The following is a 20,083-nucleotide window of genomic DNA, read 5'->3' on the forward strand; positions in this document are numbered from 1 at the left end:
TTACTAAAATATATATTAGACTAATTTTCTCTTGTTGTGCGTCGCATGCATCATTTTTTTTTATGAAAACTTGTTAACCTTTTTGCTGAAATAAAAACAAAATTTCTTATATACCAATTTTGAGTATTTGGTTTGATTAAAAGGAAAAAAAAAAACTAGACATTGTTATATGTTGATAGCGTTGTGATGTCATAACCGAGTTCCCTATTTTTCCTGTCAAAAGTTTCTCTTTTTTTTTCCCGGTGAACTTTTGTTAGAAGTTTTTGAAAATTGCAGAAAATAATATGAAAGATGGAATTATCGGAAGTTCTATTCTATGAAGAGTAAACAATCAATTTCGTCTATAACTTTTGCAAATTGCATCAATTGGATCCCTAAAAAAATAGTATATCAACTTGGTTCATGATCACATCAATTTTATCCCTGATCACATCAATTTCGTTATTAATCACATCAATTTAATTCTTGAACATATCAATTTCGTCATTGTCCTTGGTTACATCAATTTCGTCATTAGTCATATCAATTTCGTCTTGATCACTTTAATTTCGTCCTTGATCATTTCAATTTCGTCCCTCCACTTGGTCATATCAATTCAGTCATTCTTTAATCACATCATTTTGGTCCTTGTCAGTATCAATTCTTTACATAAAAAATGTTCCTCTGGTTCTCCATCCTTTTACTACTCTTGTCTCGAAATCGATTTTAAAGCATTCGTTCTCATTGGTCGGACCTTCGATTCTCGTGTTCTTAGTGGCTATAGAAAGTTTGTACATAGTACTACTACTTAGGATCAAGTTTCGAGCGAAAAGTAAGGAAACAAGTTTTAAAAATAAGGTTGAAATTTAGTTTTCACTCGTAAGGTAGAAATTTCGGAGAAAGATATATCTCAAATCATGCAATGAAATTACAAGCCGTCAAGTGCCGTAGCTTCCTGAATCTGTCGATATAAATATTTTGGACTAGTATTGACTCTATAAGAATTTTTTCCCGTGTTTTAGAGAGAAAAATCTTTATGAGTCATTAATGAAAATTTCTTATAAAGTCAATATTGGTCTAAAAGATTTATATAAATAGACTCCTCGTATCGTAAGGAAGTTACAACACTTGATGCATTGTAATTTCGTTACTCGATTTAAGAGATATCGCTCTTCGAAATTTCTACCTTGTGAGTAAAATCAAATTTCAACCGTATTATTTTAACTTGCTTCTTTACTTTTTTGCTCAAAACTTGATAATAAGTAGTAGTACTATGTATAAGTTTTTTATACCCATTAAGAACATGAGAATCAGAGGTTTGAGCAATGAGAATGAATACTAAATCAACTCGGAGATAAGAGTAATAAAAATGATAGAAAATACTAAATGGACCTTTTCGATGTAAATAATTGATGTTGATAATGATCAAAATGATGTGATCAAAAAATGATTAAATTGATATGGCCAAACGGATGACTAAATTGATTCGGTCAAGAACAAAATTGATGTAATGATGGCAAAATTGATATGATCAATGACGAAATTGATGTGATTAAGAATGCAATTAATGTGATCGCGGATTAAATTGATGTGAATAAAAATCGAATTAATATAATATTATTCTGAGGAAGCTGATCGATACAACTTGCATAATTCGATGACGAAATTGATAGTCTACTCATTCTATGGAGGAAAGACGGCCTGCTTTCTTTTTCTCCCATCGGAAGAAAACACGACCCGAAGTCAAAATCGTCCATTGCTTTTCTCTGCACTTTATCTTCGTCTCGCTCCCTCAATCCCTGGAAGCCCGTCTGAGTAATGAGCTGAAGCGCCGTCTCGCTCTCATCTTTCAGCACTCTGTCTCTCCAAGTTTCTCTCTCTCTCTGCATCGATCGATCCTTGTAAGTTTTTAGCTGATAATGATCATATGCTTCCGTAGCATTTGTTCATGCTACTAGTTTGAGCGTTGGTAGTGAAGACAGCGTTCTTTGGTTGAGATGTCAAACCCCCAAAAGGGGAAATTCCTCCGTGGAGATCCCTTAACCCGACGCTGATGGATGTTTGATGTGGTAGCTTCGATGTTATGCTAACACAGCATCTCATGGTTTTGTGATTGAATTTCACGGCGCTCTAATCAACTGAAATGGGTCATTCGTCTGCTCCGAAGAAGCTCCAGTTATTTAGTGTTCTTTCGTTGAACTGCCGATGGTGCATGGAGGAAAATTTTCACTGCATCCTATTTGGAATTAGGGGCTTCTATGAGTATCAATTTGTTAGTACCACGAATACCTTATGCTTAAAATGCTCAGCCTCAGATGCAAGCGTGACGAAGAAAAGAAAAAAGTGATTTTTCGCTTTCGGGTTTATAAGTAGCGATTTGAGCATTTCAGTCGGAACCACTGAATTACAGGGGACCCGCCGTTAAGCTGCCTCACAGATTATGCAGTTTTGATTGAACACTGCCCATATAGTAGGGAATTTTGATATGGTGCAGATCACCATAGGAATCACTGGTCCAAAATTCCTTTTTCGTTCTGATGATGCAAAATGTGAAGATCTACACAAATTTCTGTTTCTGCCAAATTCAACTTCAGTTTTGGTGGTTTCAAGCGGAAGGAACTGGCAAAACTAATTGCTTGCTCTGGCTTTACTCCTCTTTTAGTGAAGTTGTTTACCTGATATCTAATATTACCAATTGGGTGTTTACCTGATTGATAGATTTAGTTCTGAAGCGTGAACTGGATATGGACAGTTCCAATAAGATTTCATTCTTGTACAAAAATACATTTTTTGAATTACCGGAGTCACATCATCAAGCCTTGTTTGGTAGTATATGCAAATTTTAATCTTACTGCTTGTAATTTAGCAGCCTGTTGTCCGACCTGCATGGACCTAAATGATCTTAACAAAGTCTGGGAGATCAATCCTCTCAAGAAGATTGGAGAGGAAGATGCCAGGGAAATTCTCGAGAAGGTGGCAAAGCAAGTGCAACCCATAATGCGCAAACATAAATGGAAAGTCAAGATCCTATCTGAATTTTGGTGCGGTTTCTCTCTTTTGTCTTTGCTTGTGCTATTGCAGTTGCTTGTTCAGAGAGCAGATCTTTCTCACATTCGTCTTGAATTAAATTTGGAACTATTAATATGTAGTCCTGCCAACCCATCTCTTTTGGGGCTCAACATTGGTGGAGGTGCTGAGATTAAGCTAAGACTGAGGAGGCCAAACAATGAGTGGGATTTCTTCCCTTATGAACAGATTCTCGACACAATGCTGCATGAACTTTGTCACAATGAATATGGTCCCCATAACTCTGATTTTTACAATCTCTTGGATGAAATTAGAAAGGTAACTTATATAGCTATAATTATTTTTCAGAAATGCACATTTTTCTCTTCACTCTGTTCTGGATGCTACTGGTCAGCGGTATATTATCGGATAAGCAGGCAAAATGCTACTCCTACCCATAGATATTGCCGAGTTTTGTTAAGAAGATAAGATGGCCGTTTTTCAATTTAACATCTTCCTTATATAGGATCAGCAGAAAAAAGGAATACCAACTTCCCTGAATAGAATAACTTACTCCTTACGAAAGGTACCCCATAGGTGCAAATAGAACTCATGATGAAGTTGTTTCCCTATGTTTGTTGGGTTTACTTATATTATCTTCTTTGTGTCAAAGGAGCAGTATGACTCTCAGGACAGTTTCAGTTTTAAGAAGAAAATTTTGAGAGCTTGTTTTCCTGTTTTCCTAAAGCTGCTTCCGCACTTAAAGTGTAAGAGGCTTCTGTGTTGCGCTTCTGCCAAACTGATTTTACCTGCAGGAATGTGAGGAACTGATGGCAAAGGGGATCATAGGCACTGCAAAAGGATTTGATCTTCCAGGAAGGCGTTTAGGTGGGTTCTCCCATCAACCTCCCTTGACATCACTGCGTCAGACTGCGCTTGCTGCTGCAGAAAACAGGGCAAGAAATGGAGCTCTGTTACCTTCAGGGCCTAGGCGAATAGGTGGTAACAGTGAAATAAGGAATGCTCTGAGCCCAATACAAGCTGCTGCAATGGCGGCCGAGAGGAGACTGCGTGATGATTTATGGTGTGGATCCAAGTCTGCAGAAGGAACCAGTCTATCTCCCTCCGGGCCTTCTGAAAGTTCAGGAGTCTTCTCATCATCGATCAGTAAGTTTACTGACCACAAACCTTCTCGGGCAGGAGCAGATGATCATGAGACGTGGCAGTGCCGTACTTGCACACTAGTGAATCAGGTAAGATGTCAGCTCAGCTGATTACTGCTTCATTCTTGTTGAGTTTAAGCAATTATGTGGATCTATTGAGAAAAGGCACCTTCAATTTGCCAAGATGAGCAGTTTATACTAATTGGTTGAGAATGACTAACTGGAGAAGCTGGGGATAAAAGGTACAATCAGTTTGGGCTAGGGCCAGTTTCAATTGGTCTAGCAACAGTTAAAGTCCTAAACATAGGAGGAAATATATGCAAGCTGTAAATTATAGATGGCAGTGCAAGCATGATCATAAGCTTAATATAAGGGAGGAAAAAGAGTAACGGATTTGAGGTATCCATAAGAGAAACCAAAAGAATGTGATTTATGTTCTATCAATATCATTAGTATATGCGGGGATGAGAGCATGTTTTTTCACTGCAATTTTGACACGTCATGGAGTCCTGCATTTAGAGGTGCTCCTAGTATGTCATTCCTATAAAAACCGGTTTTGGAGGATGTTCCCTGATGGGTGGTCTTATGATTCAAAATCTTATGCAGGCTCTGCATTTATTGTGCAAAGCCTGTGGATCCCCAAAACTGGAAGATGCTGGGAGGTTAAAGCTCTGGTCCTGTAAATTTTGCACACTTGACAACAGCACTCAGCAGGATAGGTGCTTAGCATGTGGGGAATGGAGATATTCTTATGGCCCACCTGCTTCAGCCCGAGGACCCTATGTCGGTAGCTGACGGGGTGAAAAGGTCACAGGACTCTTCTGCAGGATGTTACCCAGGTTTTATAGATTACAAACTGATATATTTCTCGTGATACTTTTCACATATGTAAAGAACTTGACATTCGCATGTGAAAACTGAAAAGTGCGTTGTGGAGCAAACGTTTTAGAATATCCCTTTCACAGTGGGCATGACCCATACAGACGTCAGCATATTTCTTTTTTATTGGCCTTATCCCAAGTATCATAGGAGCCATCAAAGAACTAGGTGATCCTTCCTTGATGAATTGATGACAATCACCCCTTCTTTGTATCATTCGATTTGCTATGCCTATTGCCTGGGTTTTGACTTATGATGAATATCAACACGTTGGGTTGTTGGACCAGTTCCGGTTGTGTTCACACTGATACTTTCTCTGTTAGACAAGTCAAAGGAGGGCCTTTGATATATGTGATGATGGGGAGTTGCTTGCTTAACGGGCGATCTCGTTCTTGTTCTCAATTTTTCTTTTGCCGGGGGATCGATTCTTCGAGGCGCGAATTAAGAAGGTCCTAGGAAGCTAACATGTTCTCCTTGCCTTTCTGGGTATGAAGCTACCAAGAACTCAGCAAGAAGCAGCCCCCCGTCGAAGGAGAGGAGGGGCTGACTTTATTGTGAAGTGAGAACACAATGAAAGTCAAGTTCTTGGAAGGGGAAAAGGAGAGAGAAATACGGTAGACTGGAGATTTTTGACAAAGATTTTATACTAATAATAATTGCGAGGAGATTTTCATGTGGTAAAATAAAAAGTCCTCTCATCTTACCCAGTATGTGCACGGGTATCGGGTATATCCGGAACCGATCGAAATCTACCTGTTAGGATAGAGTATGGGTAGCTCATATTGAAAATATGGTAGGTTTGTGATATTTAAATCAGGAACAAGTGAAAATCAATTTCGGTTTCGGTTCCTACATACAGGATACCTGAAACCGATTATTTATTTTTAGAAAAAGAGGAAAGATGAAAGTTATCGTATTTTTTAATGAATCAGAACAGAGGCACTTTGTTGTGTGAGATCGTATTATGGATGTTTAATTTTGTTGATGGATTGATAAGATTTTTTTTATGGATTAATTTAAATCTTTGTTAATATTCTATTTGGCATGATTACTGATTATGTATGTGAAATTTTCGATTTTATTTAGTCAGAGAAAAAAATTTACATGTTCCAACAGGGTACTCGAAACTTATGGTATAATATAGGTTCCGGGTATGTTCCGGTTTCAGGATTCAACATAGTAGGATCCGGTTTCAAAATATTGGAACATGTCCCTTATAGGGTATGATCGAAAAATACAGGGTATTCGAAACCGATCACCCCTAATGTTATCCACATGGAGCGAGTTAAATAAATCGACGTTTATTTCCCTTAAATAATGTGTCGGATTCGAACCTTATAAATGAAAAAAATTCACATTGAGTAAGCTTTACACTTAACTATTCAATTCAGCTTGATTTATTGAAATTTATTAGATTTTTGAATATTACGGTATAAATCCGAAAGAAAGAAAAATAAAATCCTCTCATGGTGGACATGGCAGTCTTATCGGCGACAACTGCAATGCTTCGTCTGTGTTTGACAACTTTTCCGGTTCTTGAGGTGGAAAGTGCTTTCTTTTCACTTTGTCTTGTTGCTCAGGCTGGCTATCCTATGCCATCTTATCCCTCTTCCTTCATTGAACCCGGAAGGGGTCTGTCAAAAGTCGAAACGAATGATTCGATAGGCTTCGGAGTATAGCGGTTCGAGATTTATTAGAAGCACTTCATGGTCCGAACAAGTATAAGATTAGTTTCAGCTTATAGACTATAAAAAAACACAGAGATCTAGCGGTAACATGTTACTGTATGTGCCGGGACCGGGACAAAAGAGGTACATTAGGCGGCTCAGGTTCAATCAGGGTCGCATCATCCGTTGCGCACTTCTCGTGTGCCAGGTTTGGCAAATAGAGACGGCAGGTCTGCGTCTTTCATTTATCTATTCCTGACTCGGGCATTGGGAGCCCGACTTGAAATCAAATTAATCCTTTTTCTGATTGACGCGCTGATTAGGTCTAACTCGTGACAAGTTTACTCTGATTGAGGAAATAATGGATCCGAGGAACGAGTCATAGATTAGATACTGTTTTGCTGGTATGTTACACATGGATCTGCAACTTCCATAACCCCTTGCAAGGTTAAGACAAGGTCGCGTTTTATTACTTTATTAAGCTGAGAAGATTTGTAACATGAACAGGTCAAAATTGGAAGACCGAGTCATTACTCTGTAAATTCGATGACAACAAAAAAAAAAGGAGGGGGTGTAATAGGTTTTAAAGGGTCTGTAGAAATTGTCAACACGGACACATAATCCTAACATCATTTTTTTTCTTTGCATTGCTGTGCAAGCAAATGATACTGACATGAAGCAAATCAGACAGGAGACTTGCGTAATTGTGAAGTTTAACGTTGACAAGAGGCCTTATTCCATGCGCCGGTCCGTACAATCCTTTTTGGAGTTTGAAACTTAATCACATGCAGATCGCCCGATTAATTCCCGGGACATGTGCCGATTCTTGTGTCAATTTCGTGAGTCTCGAAGTTTGTAGAGCAAAAAATGTACTAATGTCTATGTCTGCCAACCGTTGAATATGAGATGTTCTGATGCATCGTAACTGGTCTTGGCTAGTTGCCGGGGGGGGGGGGGGGGGGGGGGGGGGGGGCTGGTCTTTTTCTCTATCGGTTTTTTTAAAAAATATTTCTTTATACCCGTGTTCCAAATTCAACTTGACTTGGATGATTAGCTATGAATGTCTCCTTTGGGGTCAGCCCTATGCTTAGATATGGCGCTGCACCGTGTCATTTGACTTTTGTATTAAGTTGAGATGGTAATTTGACGGATATTCAAAGCGCACTTTTTTTCAATTAAAAAGTATATATAGGAGGAAATTTAAAATATAAAATACAATTTCCTATTGAAATCTAAACTGACTTGGTCTTTCATTGTTCTATTTGTTTAAGTTCAGAAACTATAAAAAAAAGATTTCTATTCAGTTCACCAAACCAAAGTCCCCGAACGTCTTGAAAAAGTGTAGGGACATCACACCCTTATCTGAAATCGAGAGGATTAAGATTCGATTTTTCGATAATATTATTTTCTTTGTTGACTCATTTTCTATCTTAAGATTCATTTATTAGAGCCCATAAACTTCATTTAGAACCAAAAAAAAAAAAAGATTATCGGACCTTTGAAGGCCTCTATTGGGGCCATAAGACAGCATATTTAGGGTGCTCAATGACCTCAATTAGAAGTCAAGGATTGAAAATACTTATCGGCACGAGAACTCATTATTCAGAGAAATTTTTTGGTGATCTTATTTTGTTACGTGATATGAAGAAGAATCAATTATAATAAAGTAAACTCATAAATGGGATATTAATCGCATAGATAATTGTCATAATTATTACTAATTACAATAATCTTATTGATTTTTCCAAACCATATTATTTGAAGTGTGATCATTTAAGAATTTTTGTGGTGAAGGATGGTTCTACAACTTTTTTGGATAGAAGTTCTCATTCTATCAATTTGAAAGGAAAATACTTCTATAAATGAGCCTTCCATTTTTAAAAGGCCTTTTCGAACCAGAGATATAAAATCGAAGCCGCAATGGTGATTCTCATTCCAAATTATTCTGAGCTACCAAATGTGATCTAATGTCCTGTTTAATATGTCGGAATGGAATAGAAATCCATTATTCTAATGCATTTTCACATATAGACACATCCGTATGAGTTAAAACATTCATTTGAGGGAAAATTTCTTTACAACATGATGAAATGATCATTCCATCATTTCTACTAAGTTTTACATATATCATATATTATCTTTTAGTTTTATATATCTAAATATATGATATATAGAATTATATCATGAAAAATAAGTTCGTTTAATTAATTTTAATCATTCATATTCTCTAATTCAATCTAAAAATCACTATTTTCTCTCAATATAATTATTATATTCACTATACAAAAATCCATTCCATTCGAGCGTATCAAACAGGACCTAAGTTACTATATTTATATTTATTTGGAACGTGGGCATGGTATTTCAATTACTCTCGGATTATGACCTATCTGGTCCTCGTGCTATCATTTTCTGAGTCAATTTGATCTGAAGCTTGAACTTACTATATATGGCATGTTAACCGCAAATTCGACAAGGCCAGTGGCCCAGTGTGACCAACGAACATAAGGTGAAACCAATCTGTCCACTTAATTCAAATAAATATGTAAATAGGTAACAAATGGTCGCTCTTTTGACGACATTGGGAATTAAAATAGACTGTAACGGCGTATCGGGATAATCATTACCATCGCCATTGGTTGGTATATCTCACTGTCCAGCACCCCTCTTTTCATTTCCTCCCATGAATCGACATCAGTTAATAACGAAAAGATGGGACATTTGGCCGTTTATTGTAATTTAGTAAAATGAGGGACTAAATATTGCCTCAAGTTTCGATTGATGAACAATCTTTTCTAAAGTTTGTGAGCTTTTTTTCTTACCGCAGATGTAAATGGTAGGGTAAAAAATTGGCTCTAGTTTGAGAAAGAGAGTATAATGCAGTAGCACACGCCTTATCCGGTAATATAAAGGTTTCATGTTTTCACTTTTATGATAGGATTATTTGTACCTCTTTATTGGATTTCCTATTTTTGTATATTAGGGTCATGGACATCTTTTATGATGGAAAAAATGTGTTTAGTTTATGGTTGATATGATTAGTTGAATTGGGCAATTATTAGCACTAGTGATATGTATGCATGCGCGATGCTGTGGGAGAAGTTTTCACAACAATCATATCATAATTTGCTACACTTTCAAAATTGCTATATTTTAGGGGTTCTAACTCCATACATCACATAGTTTGATTATTTTCTCAAATTTATCTCATGGTTTAAAAATTATCCGAAAATGCCCATAGTATGCATGTTGTTTCAGATCTAACCCAACGTCAATTTGTCTGTTACTACGATGTTGTTAATGTCGAATGCAAGTGTGCCAATCTTTGCCACTGTAGTCCTTCGTCCGGGATAAATTTGAGAAAAATTAAATTCATGGGATAAATTTGAAAAAAATTAAAACCATGTGATAGATTTGAGGCACACTTATATTTCATTGATGGATAAATTGACATCGCGATAGAATTGGAATAAAATGTAAATCATAAGCTTTTTAGGGTAATTTTTAAAGTATGAGATAGATTGAGAAAATGATAAAACCATGTTATATATGACATAAAAATTCATATATTTTAATTTGTATGTCAACGCTTCATCTAATTTTCTGTAAGATCATATTGACTCGAAATCATGTGAAACACATATTTATTGTCTTTTATTTTTTATTAATTTATCTAATTAATTTTTGGTAATATAAAAATTGATGACCAATTAAAAAAACTATTTTACAGAAACTTTTCTTGAAAGCCTTTGATTTTTCTAAAGAATAGAAAGATTAGTGCAAAAATAAATAAATAAATAGTAGATTTAGAAAAATAAAAATCTGGTAGTTTTTTTTCAATTTTTTATTAACTTATTTAGTTGATCTTGTTAAAAAGAAGCACATTCACTTTTTTTATATGCAACTAGATATGAACAATGCACTTTCTCTCCTATATTAAGATTTGAAAAAATGAAAATTGGGGCCAATTTTTTCAAAAAAAAAAGTTAATTTGAGAACTTTCCACGTATTTTTCTTTATCAACATTGTAAAAAAAAGAAGAAGAAATGTGTAAACAATGTAGGGTTTCAGGTGATTCGAGTATATGCCACTTAAACAATGACTCAAATTTGAGTATCGTGAACGGAGAAAATTTATGATTAATAGAAGTTTGCCCTTAGTTGGTCGACTTGATTCGAACTGATTAGTCGCAACCCATTGAATTTCCAAATATCAAGGTGGAGACTAAAAAATAGAAAATGTAAATAAATAAATAGCATATATTATGATAAAAAAGTTTTTGAGTATAAAATTTGCATATTCTTTTCTTATGTGCCACCTTGATATGGATCATGCACTTTAACTCCACTAATATTAAGCTTTGAAATGAAAATTAGGGGCTAATTGGAAGAAAACATTATTTGGAGATACTTTCACGAATTTTTTTAATAGAATTCAAAATTGTAAGTAAATAAATTCGAGTATCGTGGATAGAGAAAATTTATAATTATGCAAGTTTTATCCTTTAATGAGCCCAATCTAACTCAAACTAAATTAATGGAGACTCATTCGAACTTCTGAATATCAAAGTGCAAATAAAAAAAATTAAAAAATTAAATGAAAAATAATATTATTTTAATAAGTACATTAAAAAATTAATTGATAGTAAAAAAACTGGTCCACTCGCCCTGTGGGAGAGATGGAACAGTTTTAATTGTATAGTATAGTATAGTATAATATAATATAATATAATATGTTTAGTATAATATAATAATCCCGCGGAATCATAATTGATTTGTATGAATTTGCAGAGATAAAAGAAACGACATAACCACAGTAAGGAATAGGATTGATCAAATTGTCTAAAGAAATGTTTGCACATGGACTGAATATTTTAAAGTACGCGGACGAAACTTGGCCATATATCTCTCCATATATATATATATATATATATATATCTCAACTAGGTCTTGCCTCGGGTATGCTTGTTTTGACATCACAAATTTAAATTTGTATATATACACAACACACACACATATATATATATATATATTATATTTACTTTGGCATGAAAATCTCGACACATACAAAAACTAGGAGTACTACTCTCCTGCCTGTATTTTGTCAGACTAACTTTCTTATGATAATTATTCACATTTCATAATTTAATTCTTAGAAACAACACAAATTTTCAGTAGTAAATTAGAATTTCAAAGACCAATTTTGAGTAAAAATTACGTAGTAAGAATTTGCGCAAATAATTTTGATTATTAAGAATTATCCGTCCTAAGAACCATTTTTGAGGAGATTGCTTAAGAGAAGAAAATTTCCCAACAAAACTATACACAAAAATTTCCAGTCCTAAAAGTCCTCTTCTATGTGCGGCGCTTTATGGAGGGAATTTTCCGACCCTGAATTTAGGATGTCATCCCTAGCCATTTGAGTGAAAACATTTTGGGACGGACTAGTTTCCTTCCCAAATCCGTCTCTAATTTGTGTTTGGGGATGGATTTGTGCTTCCCTAGTCGACATTTTTCTTGTAATATGTACGTTGCATATCATTTTGATCATTAATACTTTGGATGGATCTATTAAAAGTTTTTAATTAGTTCATATATTTATTATACAAATCTGATTTATCTATTATTCTAAAGTTGACCTCTCCCCACATTATCATTATCATTTTTCTTTTTATATTATCACAAGTTCGTGGAACAGTGGCTAGTGATAATTTTGTTTTGAAATTTTATGTATGTCAAAAGTTAATTATTAAATGTAATTAATTATTTATTTGGTACTTATCGATCAATTGTTCCCAATACGTGTTATGTTGTTCAATGACAATTTTGCATTTAATTGTTTTATTTAATATGCATTGCATATATTACTTAAATGCATAAACATTACATGCATTTAGTTCAAACATTCAAATTTCGTTTTGCATGTTTTTAAACATTATTTTTCAAATGTTAAATAGTTATTTATTATATGTGATCATGAAATCATAATTGTTAGTGGCTTATGATAATTCATATATATATGGTGACTTAATCTTTTCCAAATAGGAAATATTTTGACAACCATTTTCTCATTTATTTGTTGTATCAGTACTATATTATACATGATAATAAATTTCGAAGTATGTATTATATTTATTGATAACATTTATTACAAAATATAGTCACTTTTTACTACATATAGTGATAATATCATGTATTAAAATATTTCCTTTAAACTGTTATAATATATCATTTTGTACAATTTTCAAACATTATTTTCAAATGTTAATTTCTTACTTATGATATATATGATAATAAATTCAGCCAATTAGTGGCGTGCAACAATATATTTCTTTTTTCAAATAGAAATTGTTGTACTATCCATTTTCATGTTTAGTTGTCGTATCACTATACTATTTATAATAAAAACTTTTAGAATAAAGATTAAATTACTTAATTAACAATTCAATTTTAATAAATATAACGATAATGATAAATATAGGCATTGCATATTTTATTTGACTATTATGCAAAAATATCATAGATTTATTTCAAATATACAAACTTTGTTTTGCATTTTTGTCATATAACTTTGAATTTTATTTATTTTGTATGATCATAAACTCATATAGTTAGTGGCTTACTGGCTTGTACTAATTTTTGTATATGCTTATTAATTGTTTTTTAAAAATAGAAATAATTTAATATTAATTTCATATTTAGTTGTTGTATCATTATATTATTTATAATAATAACTTTCAGAAGAATTATCATATTTATTGAAAATATTTATTATAGATGATAGTCAATTCTACTATATATAATATAATGATATGCATTGTATACTTTAATTAACTACTATACAAGAATATTATACATAGATATCTTGTTCAAATATACAAACTCCGTGTTGTTTTTTCCTAACATAATGTTAAGTTCTTAGCTATTATACATGACCATAAACTTATATCGTTAGTGGCCTATACCAAATTTTATATATGTTTGTTAATTTTTCTCTTTTGAAAATAGAAATTATCCTAACATCATTTTCATATTTATTTGTTGTATTGTTATATTATTTATAATAATAAGTTTCAGAATAATTATTGTATTTATTAAAAATATTTTATTATAAATTATGTTCATTTTTACTATATGTTGATAATCATACTCACTGTATAGTTTTATTTAACTGCTTTCCAAGAATATTATAGATATCTTTAAATATACAAACTATGTACTGTTTTTTCTTAACGGGTTCTTTTTTTTGTTATTATTATATATGACCATAAACTCATATAGTTAGTGGCTTGCACTAATTTTTATATACGCTTATTATTTCTTTTGAAAATAAAATTTATTCTAACATCATTTTCATATAGTTGTTGTATCATTGTATTATTTAGAATAATAACATTCAGAATATTTATTATATTTATTTACAATATTTATTGTAAAACATACTCAAATTTTCTAATATATATAATGATAATGATATACATTGCATATCTTATTGAACTGTAATACAATTATCATATGTATTTTTGAAACATAATATAAAAAAATTATCCTAAATATCCATTTATATTATTTATAATAGTAATTCTAAGAATAATTAATACGTCTACTAACCATATTTAATGCAAAATATAGACAATTTTACACTATATTAAGACTAAGATAAACTAGGCCCGCAATATGTTGAATTAATACTTCTATTTGGAATCTTTAGGTATGTGTATTTATATAAAAATTGTAATTTCTAATCTTAATCATATTATTATTATTATTCTAAATGACGGTAAGACCGTTGTATTCAATTTTGTGTGCTTGGGTCGTAGTTAATATAAATGTAGAAAGTATACAATCGGATTAAGGTCGCAAGCCTGTATATTAGAGGACTCGAGCTCCATTCGGTTGACTAGCAAGCTCAACTCGAGCTCGGTCTGATGGAGCTATTTCAAGCTTTAGTCTAGTCGAGCATTTACCGGTTTACACTGATACCTGGTGCATGTGAAAGAAAATTTTTTGTGATGTTGAAGTTAAAAAGAAAAAAAGAAAGAGCGCTCTAAGACTTGGATCCTTAAACATGTAATGAGTCAACAAATGGATCCTCAAAAAAAATTATCCCTGATTTAGTTCTTGAATTTTTAAAAATCATATCAAAAAAAGGCTATGGGATTCAAATGTTAGCCAATTTGTTAGGTTTTCCGAAATTCAGTGAATAAATTGGTGCAAAATTTGTTTGGAATTGGCTCGCTATAAATTTGAGAATCCAAGCATTAGGGGAAAAAAAAAAAGGACTAAAGGGTCGATTATCCACTTCATAAAAAAGCAAAGAGGAAAAACAGAAATTTACGGGTTTTCTTAAAATCTGAATTATTGCCAAAAAAAAAAACCTCATGTTACAGCTATAGCTTTAACAAATTTTGCATTAACAACAATCGTTTTCGTTTTTTTTTTTTAAGACAAAAAGAAAAAAAACACAGAAACAGAGAGGAAGAAAAAAAGCCTTTAACGGTAATAATCTATCTATTTTGCCCTTTCCAATTCCCCGTGTATTTTCCTTTAATAAATAAACACTATATAAAACATCACCCTCAACCTCATCGCTGACGATACACGCGCACGGCCAAATCTCAACGTCAACCGGCGCGTGCCTGAGAATCTTCGTCCACCGCGCGTGGGCGTTCCGTCCTTTTTTTAAAATCTCAGATTCCTTCTTATGATTGCAACCTCTCCCTCTGTCAATCTTTAAAAAAAAAAAAACCAAAATTAAATGCAAACACAAAACCATTTCCCTTTTTAATTGCCATAAAACAGCACAAAATCCCCATTTTCATTTCCTCTCTGTCTGTCTGTCTGTCTCTCTCTCTCTCCCCCAAGAACTAGAAGGAAGCTGTTTTTTTTTTTTTTGGGTTCTTCTTCCCGAATCAGAGCTTCTCTCTCTTTCCCCATTGATGGATTGTTCTAAGCGAGAGAGCAGAGCCCAAATCTGGTCTCTGGGAGCTTCAAAGCGGCCATAGCTGAATAGAGAGGATCCAGCGATCTCTTCTTCTTCTTCTTCTTCTTCTTCTTCTTCCTTCTGCTGTTGCAGCCGTCAATTTCTCTCCTCTGTTTCTGTTAGGTCTTCTGTCTAAGGCAGAAAGGAGCGATTTTCAGCTGTTGCGAGGCCGATTCGACCCGATTCTTCAAGGAACCTAACCATGAGACCGCTTCAGCCGCCACAGGGCACCGCCGGAGCCTCGCGGAGCGGCCGTCGCCGCCAGAACCTCACCCTACCCGTGCCCCGGCGGGAACCCACTAGCCTCGCGGTCCCCCTCCCCCTCCCACCCTCTTCCAACGCCGCCCCTCCCTCTACGAGCCACCAGAACGCCAACAACTCGGGGAGCCCGGCCTACCCCCTCGACTTCTCCCACCTCGAGCGGGTCAACCGCATCGGCAGCGGCGCGGGCGGCACCGTCTACAAGGTGATCCACCGGCCTTCGAGCCGCCTCTACGCCCTCAAGGTAATGCACGGCCACCACGAGGAGTCCGTCCGCGATCAGATCCTGCGCGAGATCAAGATCCTCCGGGACGTGGACGATCCCAATGTGGTCAAGTGCCACGACATATACAACCACAATGGTGAAATCCAGGTCCTGCTGGAGCTCATGGACGGTGGATCGCTCGAAGGGCTCCACATCCCGAACGAGCGCGAGCTCTCCAACTTGACCTATCAAATCCTCAGCGGCATCGCCTACTTGCACCGCCGGAAGATCGTGCACCGTGACATAAAGCCCTCGAATTTGTTGGTCAATTCGAGGAGAAAGGTCAAGATCGCCGATTTCGGGGTTAGTAGGGTTTTAGCTCAGACGATGGATCCCTGCAACTCCTCTGTTGGGACGATTGCCTACATGAGTCCCGAGAGGATCAATACCGATCTGAACCACGGGAAGTACGACGGGCATGCCGGAGACATATGGAGCTTCGGGGTCAGTATATTGGAATTCTATCTGGGGAGGTTCCCGTTTGCTGTGGGGAGGCAAGGGGATTGGGCAAGCTTGATGTGCGCAATCTGTATGGCGGAGCCACCGGAGGCGCCACTCACTGCTTCGAAGGAGTTTCGGGAATTCATCTCCTGCTGCTTGCAGAGGGAGCCCGCAAGGAGATGGACCGCCACCCAGCTGCTGAGGCATCCCTTCATACTGCAGCACAATCAGGTTCCTCATCAAAACCTCCAGCAACTCCTACCTCCGCCACGCCCGCTCTCGTCTTAGTGCCTTACCTCCTCCTTCTTGGCTTTATTCTCCCTGTTTTGTTGCTGAGTTTGGTTTCTCTGTAATCCTGTTTACGATGGGGGGGAGGTGGTTTCAAATTTTTAGGGGAAAAAATGAAATTGGGTGGGAGGGGAAATGGGAATGGCTTTTTAACATTCTATCAGTTAAATCTTGTTAAATCTTTACCAGTAAAAGAAAATCTGTCCGCCTTGGGCTGGTCTAAAGCTCGCTCCTTTTTCCAGTTATTGAAAGCATCATCAGATCAGAATGAATGTATTACTGGAAGTTGAGGTTTGCTTACCTACTCAACTGCTTATCGGTTATGTTTCGTAAAGTGTTTGTTTATCGGTTATGTTTCTTAATGCATAACGTTATCAGATGGCTTAATGGGGGGTGAGATTGGGAGATGTTGGTGCTGCTGAATTTTGCTATTTTTGTTTACTGGGTCTGCCCGGTCGGGTACTTGGGGTCAAAATAAAATTAAAAAAAATCAAATATTTGAGTCTTTTCCCAGCAATGGATTTGTATTATGGGTAGATTAGATTTGCCTTTTGTAAAATCAATCAATATGGGAATCTTTCCGTGCCCATCGTAATCATGGACATAGCTAGGAAAAGAAGAAAAAAAAGAAAGTCTGAGAGATTCTTATGAATCTAACATACTTCTGTTCCCAACTCAAACCATGTGTCCTTCCTTTTCATGTTCTTTTATGTGATGTCCTTCCTCCTCTTTCATGCATGATTGACTTATCCAATATGTACATCGTAATGGAGTGGCGCGGCATCTACATACTTGGATAAAGGAATTTTCTTTTATTTCATTGGAAAGTTAAATCAGTACCCATAAACCATTCAATGTCAGGAAGTCTCTATTTGTGTTTGGCACTGAGTTTTGTCTTTAATTTGCAAAATTGCCTTGTGAAGTCTGGTTTCAATTGCGGTGCAAGTTACCCAAAAAAAGAAAAAAAAAGAAAAAAAAATGTACATCCAGGGAAGGAAGAACGAGCAAATAAATGAAGTGGGCAATAATTAGAGTTGAGTTTCTACTTGCTAGTCTAAGCCATAGATAAACTTTTTTTTCTATTATTACACATGTATGTGCTGACATGCATGATGAAACAGTGGTATGATTTCTCGGCAAAGTGCTTTATTATGCTGGAGTCTCAGTTTTGTAGTAATTGGGGTGTGCCTTGAAACAGCCATTAGATGGTGAAATGGGCTGAATTGTGTTTATTGAGATTCATTTGCTAGTGGCATTTGGCAGTGCTAGTTCTCAGGAACCCATTTAGCTCTTTCTAGAGAGAAATCGATGGCCGGTCACCTTTTATGGTCGAGATTCGTAACCTTACTCCTGCTGGAGAAGAGGAAAAGATCCATATTCTTGTTCATAGAGTTTTAAGATCTCAGTCTGGTAATTTTTAGTAGAAGGGCCATATTGATGTTCGGCAGGGTCATATATGTCAGTAGAGCAGCTGGAGATCTATAAGTGGTCTAGTAAACATTTGTGGGTGTGTAATAGCCCTGGAAAAGTAGAGATGTCAGAAGTGTGCTTTGATGAATGAGTCAGTAAGTGAAAGGGGGAGTGTTGGTTTGCTTTCTTTGGGGGACATCTTTTCTTGGCATGTTGAAAGCTGCAATACATGTGATTGAGTTTATTGTAAGACAGTTCTCAGCAGTTCACTCATTTTGGGCCACAAGTCCTCAGGATAAGCAGACCATTTCTTTACATGACTCCTTTCCCCATTTGAGGGCCTTTAAGTGCTGGAGCTTGCTACTATTATGCATGTACTGTGGCTCAACATGTGTGTCTGTGTCCGCTCTCGTTATTCTAATAAACAAGTCGTTTTATGGACTCCCTAGTTGCATTATGTTCACGTCTGTTGTTTTATTGATTAGGCTTCTCCTCTTGAAACTTGAATGCAAACTTTCGTAAGCAAATCATTCTATGCTTTTAGATGTGGGTTCGAGTTTAGAACAGGCATGCCTTGTTGTAAGTGTCGGTCACATGAAAGTTTGTGGGCAGAAGTATATGTAAAATTACGTTGCATCTATGGTTGTTCAATGGATCTCTCTCTCTAGTAGTTTCGATTAGTCCCTTGTAGTTTAGGGTAGTCCTTAGACTCTTAAAACAGTGCCCTGAACTTTGCAGGCGGGCTCATAATGCATTGTGCTCTCTGGGTTGTCTTGTCATGCATCCGAAATGTTGCAAATCTGGCTCAATATGTGCAGCACTTATACTGCTAGTTTTTGTGATGAATTTTGGTCTTATGCCGCATGGGGATTTCCATCACGTGTCTGAAAAATATGAGTTCGGTTTGTGTAAGTAGGGAGGCTGGGGCCTTACAGCTCATCCTCTGCGTAAGAGCTCTAACAAGCAAAGATTGGTCTGTAAATATATGTTTTCAAGGCATTAAACCCCAAATTTTTAGTGCACGTTCATTGATTCTCCGAACTGCCGTTGGTCCTCTTGAGCAACATGTGATGAAATTTGACCCGAGAAACCAACAGCGCGAGATGTTTGGCATAAGCATAAGATGATTTTTGCAAATCTGAAGGACCATTTCCAGCGAGATGTTTGGCATAAGCATAAGATGATTTTTGCAAATCTGAAGGACCATTTCCAGCTTTTAGATCACGGAATCTATCATTTGGTTCGTAGTTTATTTGTCGTACGCCTATATCTTCTGTAAAATTCTGTTGGTTTCATCCATGAAAACTTGCTGTGTGAATGCGTCTATTGTCGATTGCAGTAGTGGTTCTAGGAATGCTGTAGTTACTGGTCGAGCCATGGTGCTCTTGTTTGATATTAATGTAAGCCAAGCGTGGCAGTTTGGACGAACTTATTGGCGATTATTCGTTTGGGCGATTGATGGATCCAATGGTCTTTTAAGGGTGACTCTGCACTCTCTGAATTTGCTTGCGATTATGATTCGATTTTAGGTCGAGATCTAGATTGCTGTATCGTTTGAGCCGCTTAGAATGTATTTTCTTCATCATGACGAAGATCAGATTCAGTGCGATTTTGTCGATGTCTTGAGCAAAATTGTCATCAGAACTGCGAACAGGGATGGCCATTCCCTCTCAGGAAGGGAACGTTCAGTTGACACCGGAATCAAATAGTGAGTGAGTGGTAAAAACCTCACCGAAGGATTT

At 35.9% G+C, this 20,083-nt stretch overlaps 2 protein-coding genes across 3 annotated transcripts; both read left to right on the forward strand.

Annotated features, from left to right (window-relative positions):
* Nucleotides 1-1,644: 1,644 nt before the first annotated feature.
* Nucleotides 1,645-5,313, forward strand: LOC116200976 (DNA-dependent metalloprotease WSS1-like). Of its 2 annotated transcripts, none has more exons than XM_031532007.1 (5): nucleotides 1,645-1,880; nucleotides 2,846-3,020; nucleotides 3,129-3,324; nucleotides 3,801-4,238; nucleotides 4,755-5,313. In XM_031532007.1, exons 2-5 carry the CDS (start codon nucleotides 2,866-2,868, stop codon nucleotides 4,941-4,943), a joined length of 978 nt encoding a protein of 325 aa, XP_031387867.1. In that variant the 5' UTR covers nucleotides 1,645-1,880; nucleotides 2,846-2,865; the 3' UTR covers nucleotides 4,944-5,313. The 2 variants fall into 2 exon arrangements, with proteins under 2 accessions (XP_031387867.1, XP_031387866.1); XM_031532006.1 differs by having other exon boundaries at nucleotides 2,849-3,020.
* A 10,197-nt stretch (nucleotides 5,314-15,510) lies between these two features.
* LOC116201196 (mitogen-activated protein kinase kinase 5-like) lies at nucleotides 15,511-17,283 on the forward strand. The gene has a single exon (XM_031532334.1). It carries the CDS (start codon nucleotides 15,879-15,881, stop codon nucleotides 16,929-16,931), a length of 1,053 nt encoding a protein of 350 aa, XP_031388194.1. The 5' UTR covers nucleotides 15,511-15,878; the 3' UTR covers nucleotides 16,932-17,283.
* The last annotated feature ends 2,800 nt before the right edge of the window (nucleotides 17,284-20,083 follow it).

This window comes from Punica granatum, chromosome 3 (genome assembly GCF_007655135.1).
Source record: "Punica granatum isolate Tunisia-2019 chromosome 3, ASM765513v2, whole genome shotgun sequence".
In the NCBI taxonomy this organism is placed as follows: Eukaryota; Viridiplantae; Streptophyta; class Magnoliopsida; order Myrtales; family Lythraceae; genus Punica; species Punica granatum.

Coding starts and splice junctions, on each gene's coding strand:
- LOC116201196 (XM_031532334.1), top strand. CDS start 15,879: ATGAGACCGCTTCAGCCGCCACAGGGCACCGCCGGAGCCTCGCGGAGC.
- LOC116200976 (XM_031532007.1), top strand. CDS start 2,866: ATGGACCTAAATGATCTTAACAAAGTCTGGGAGATCAATCCTCTCAAG. Junction 3,325..3,800: donor TCTTGGATGAAATTAGAAAG/GTAACTTATATA, acceptor TTTTACCTGCAG/GAATGTGAGGAACTGATGGC. Junction 4,239..4,754: donor CTTGCACACTAGTGAATCAG/GTAAGATGTCAG, acceptor AATCTTATGCAG/GCTCTGCATTTATTGTGCAA.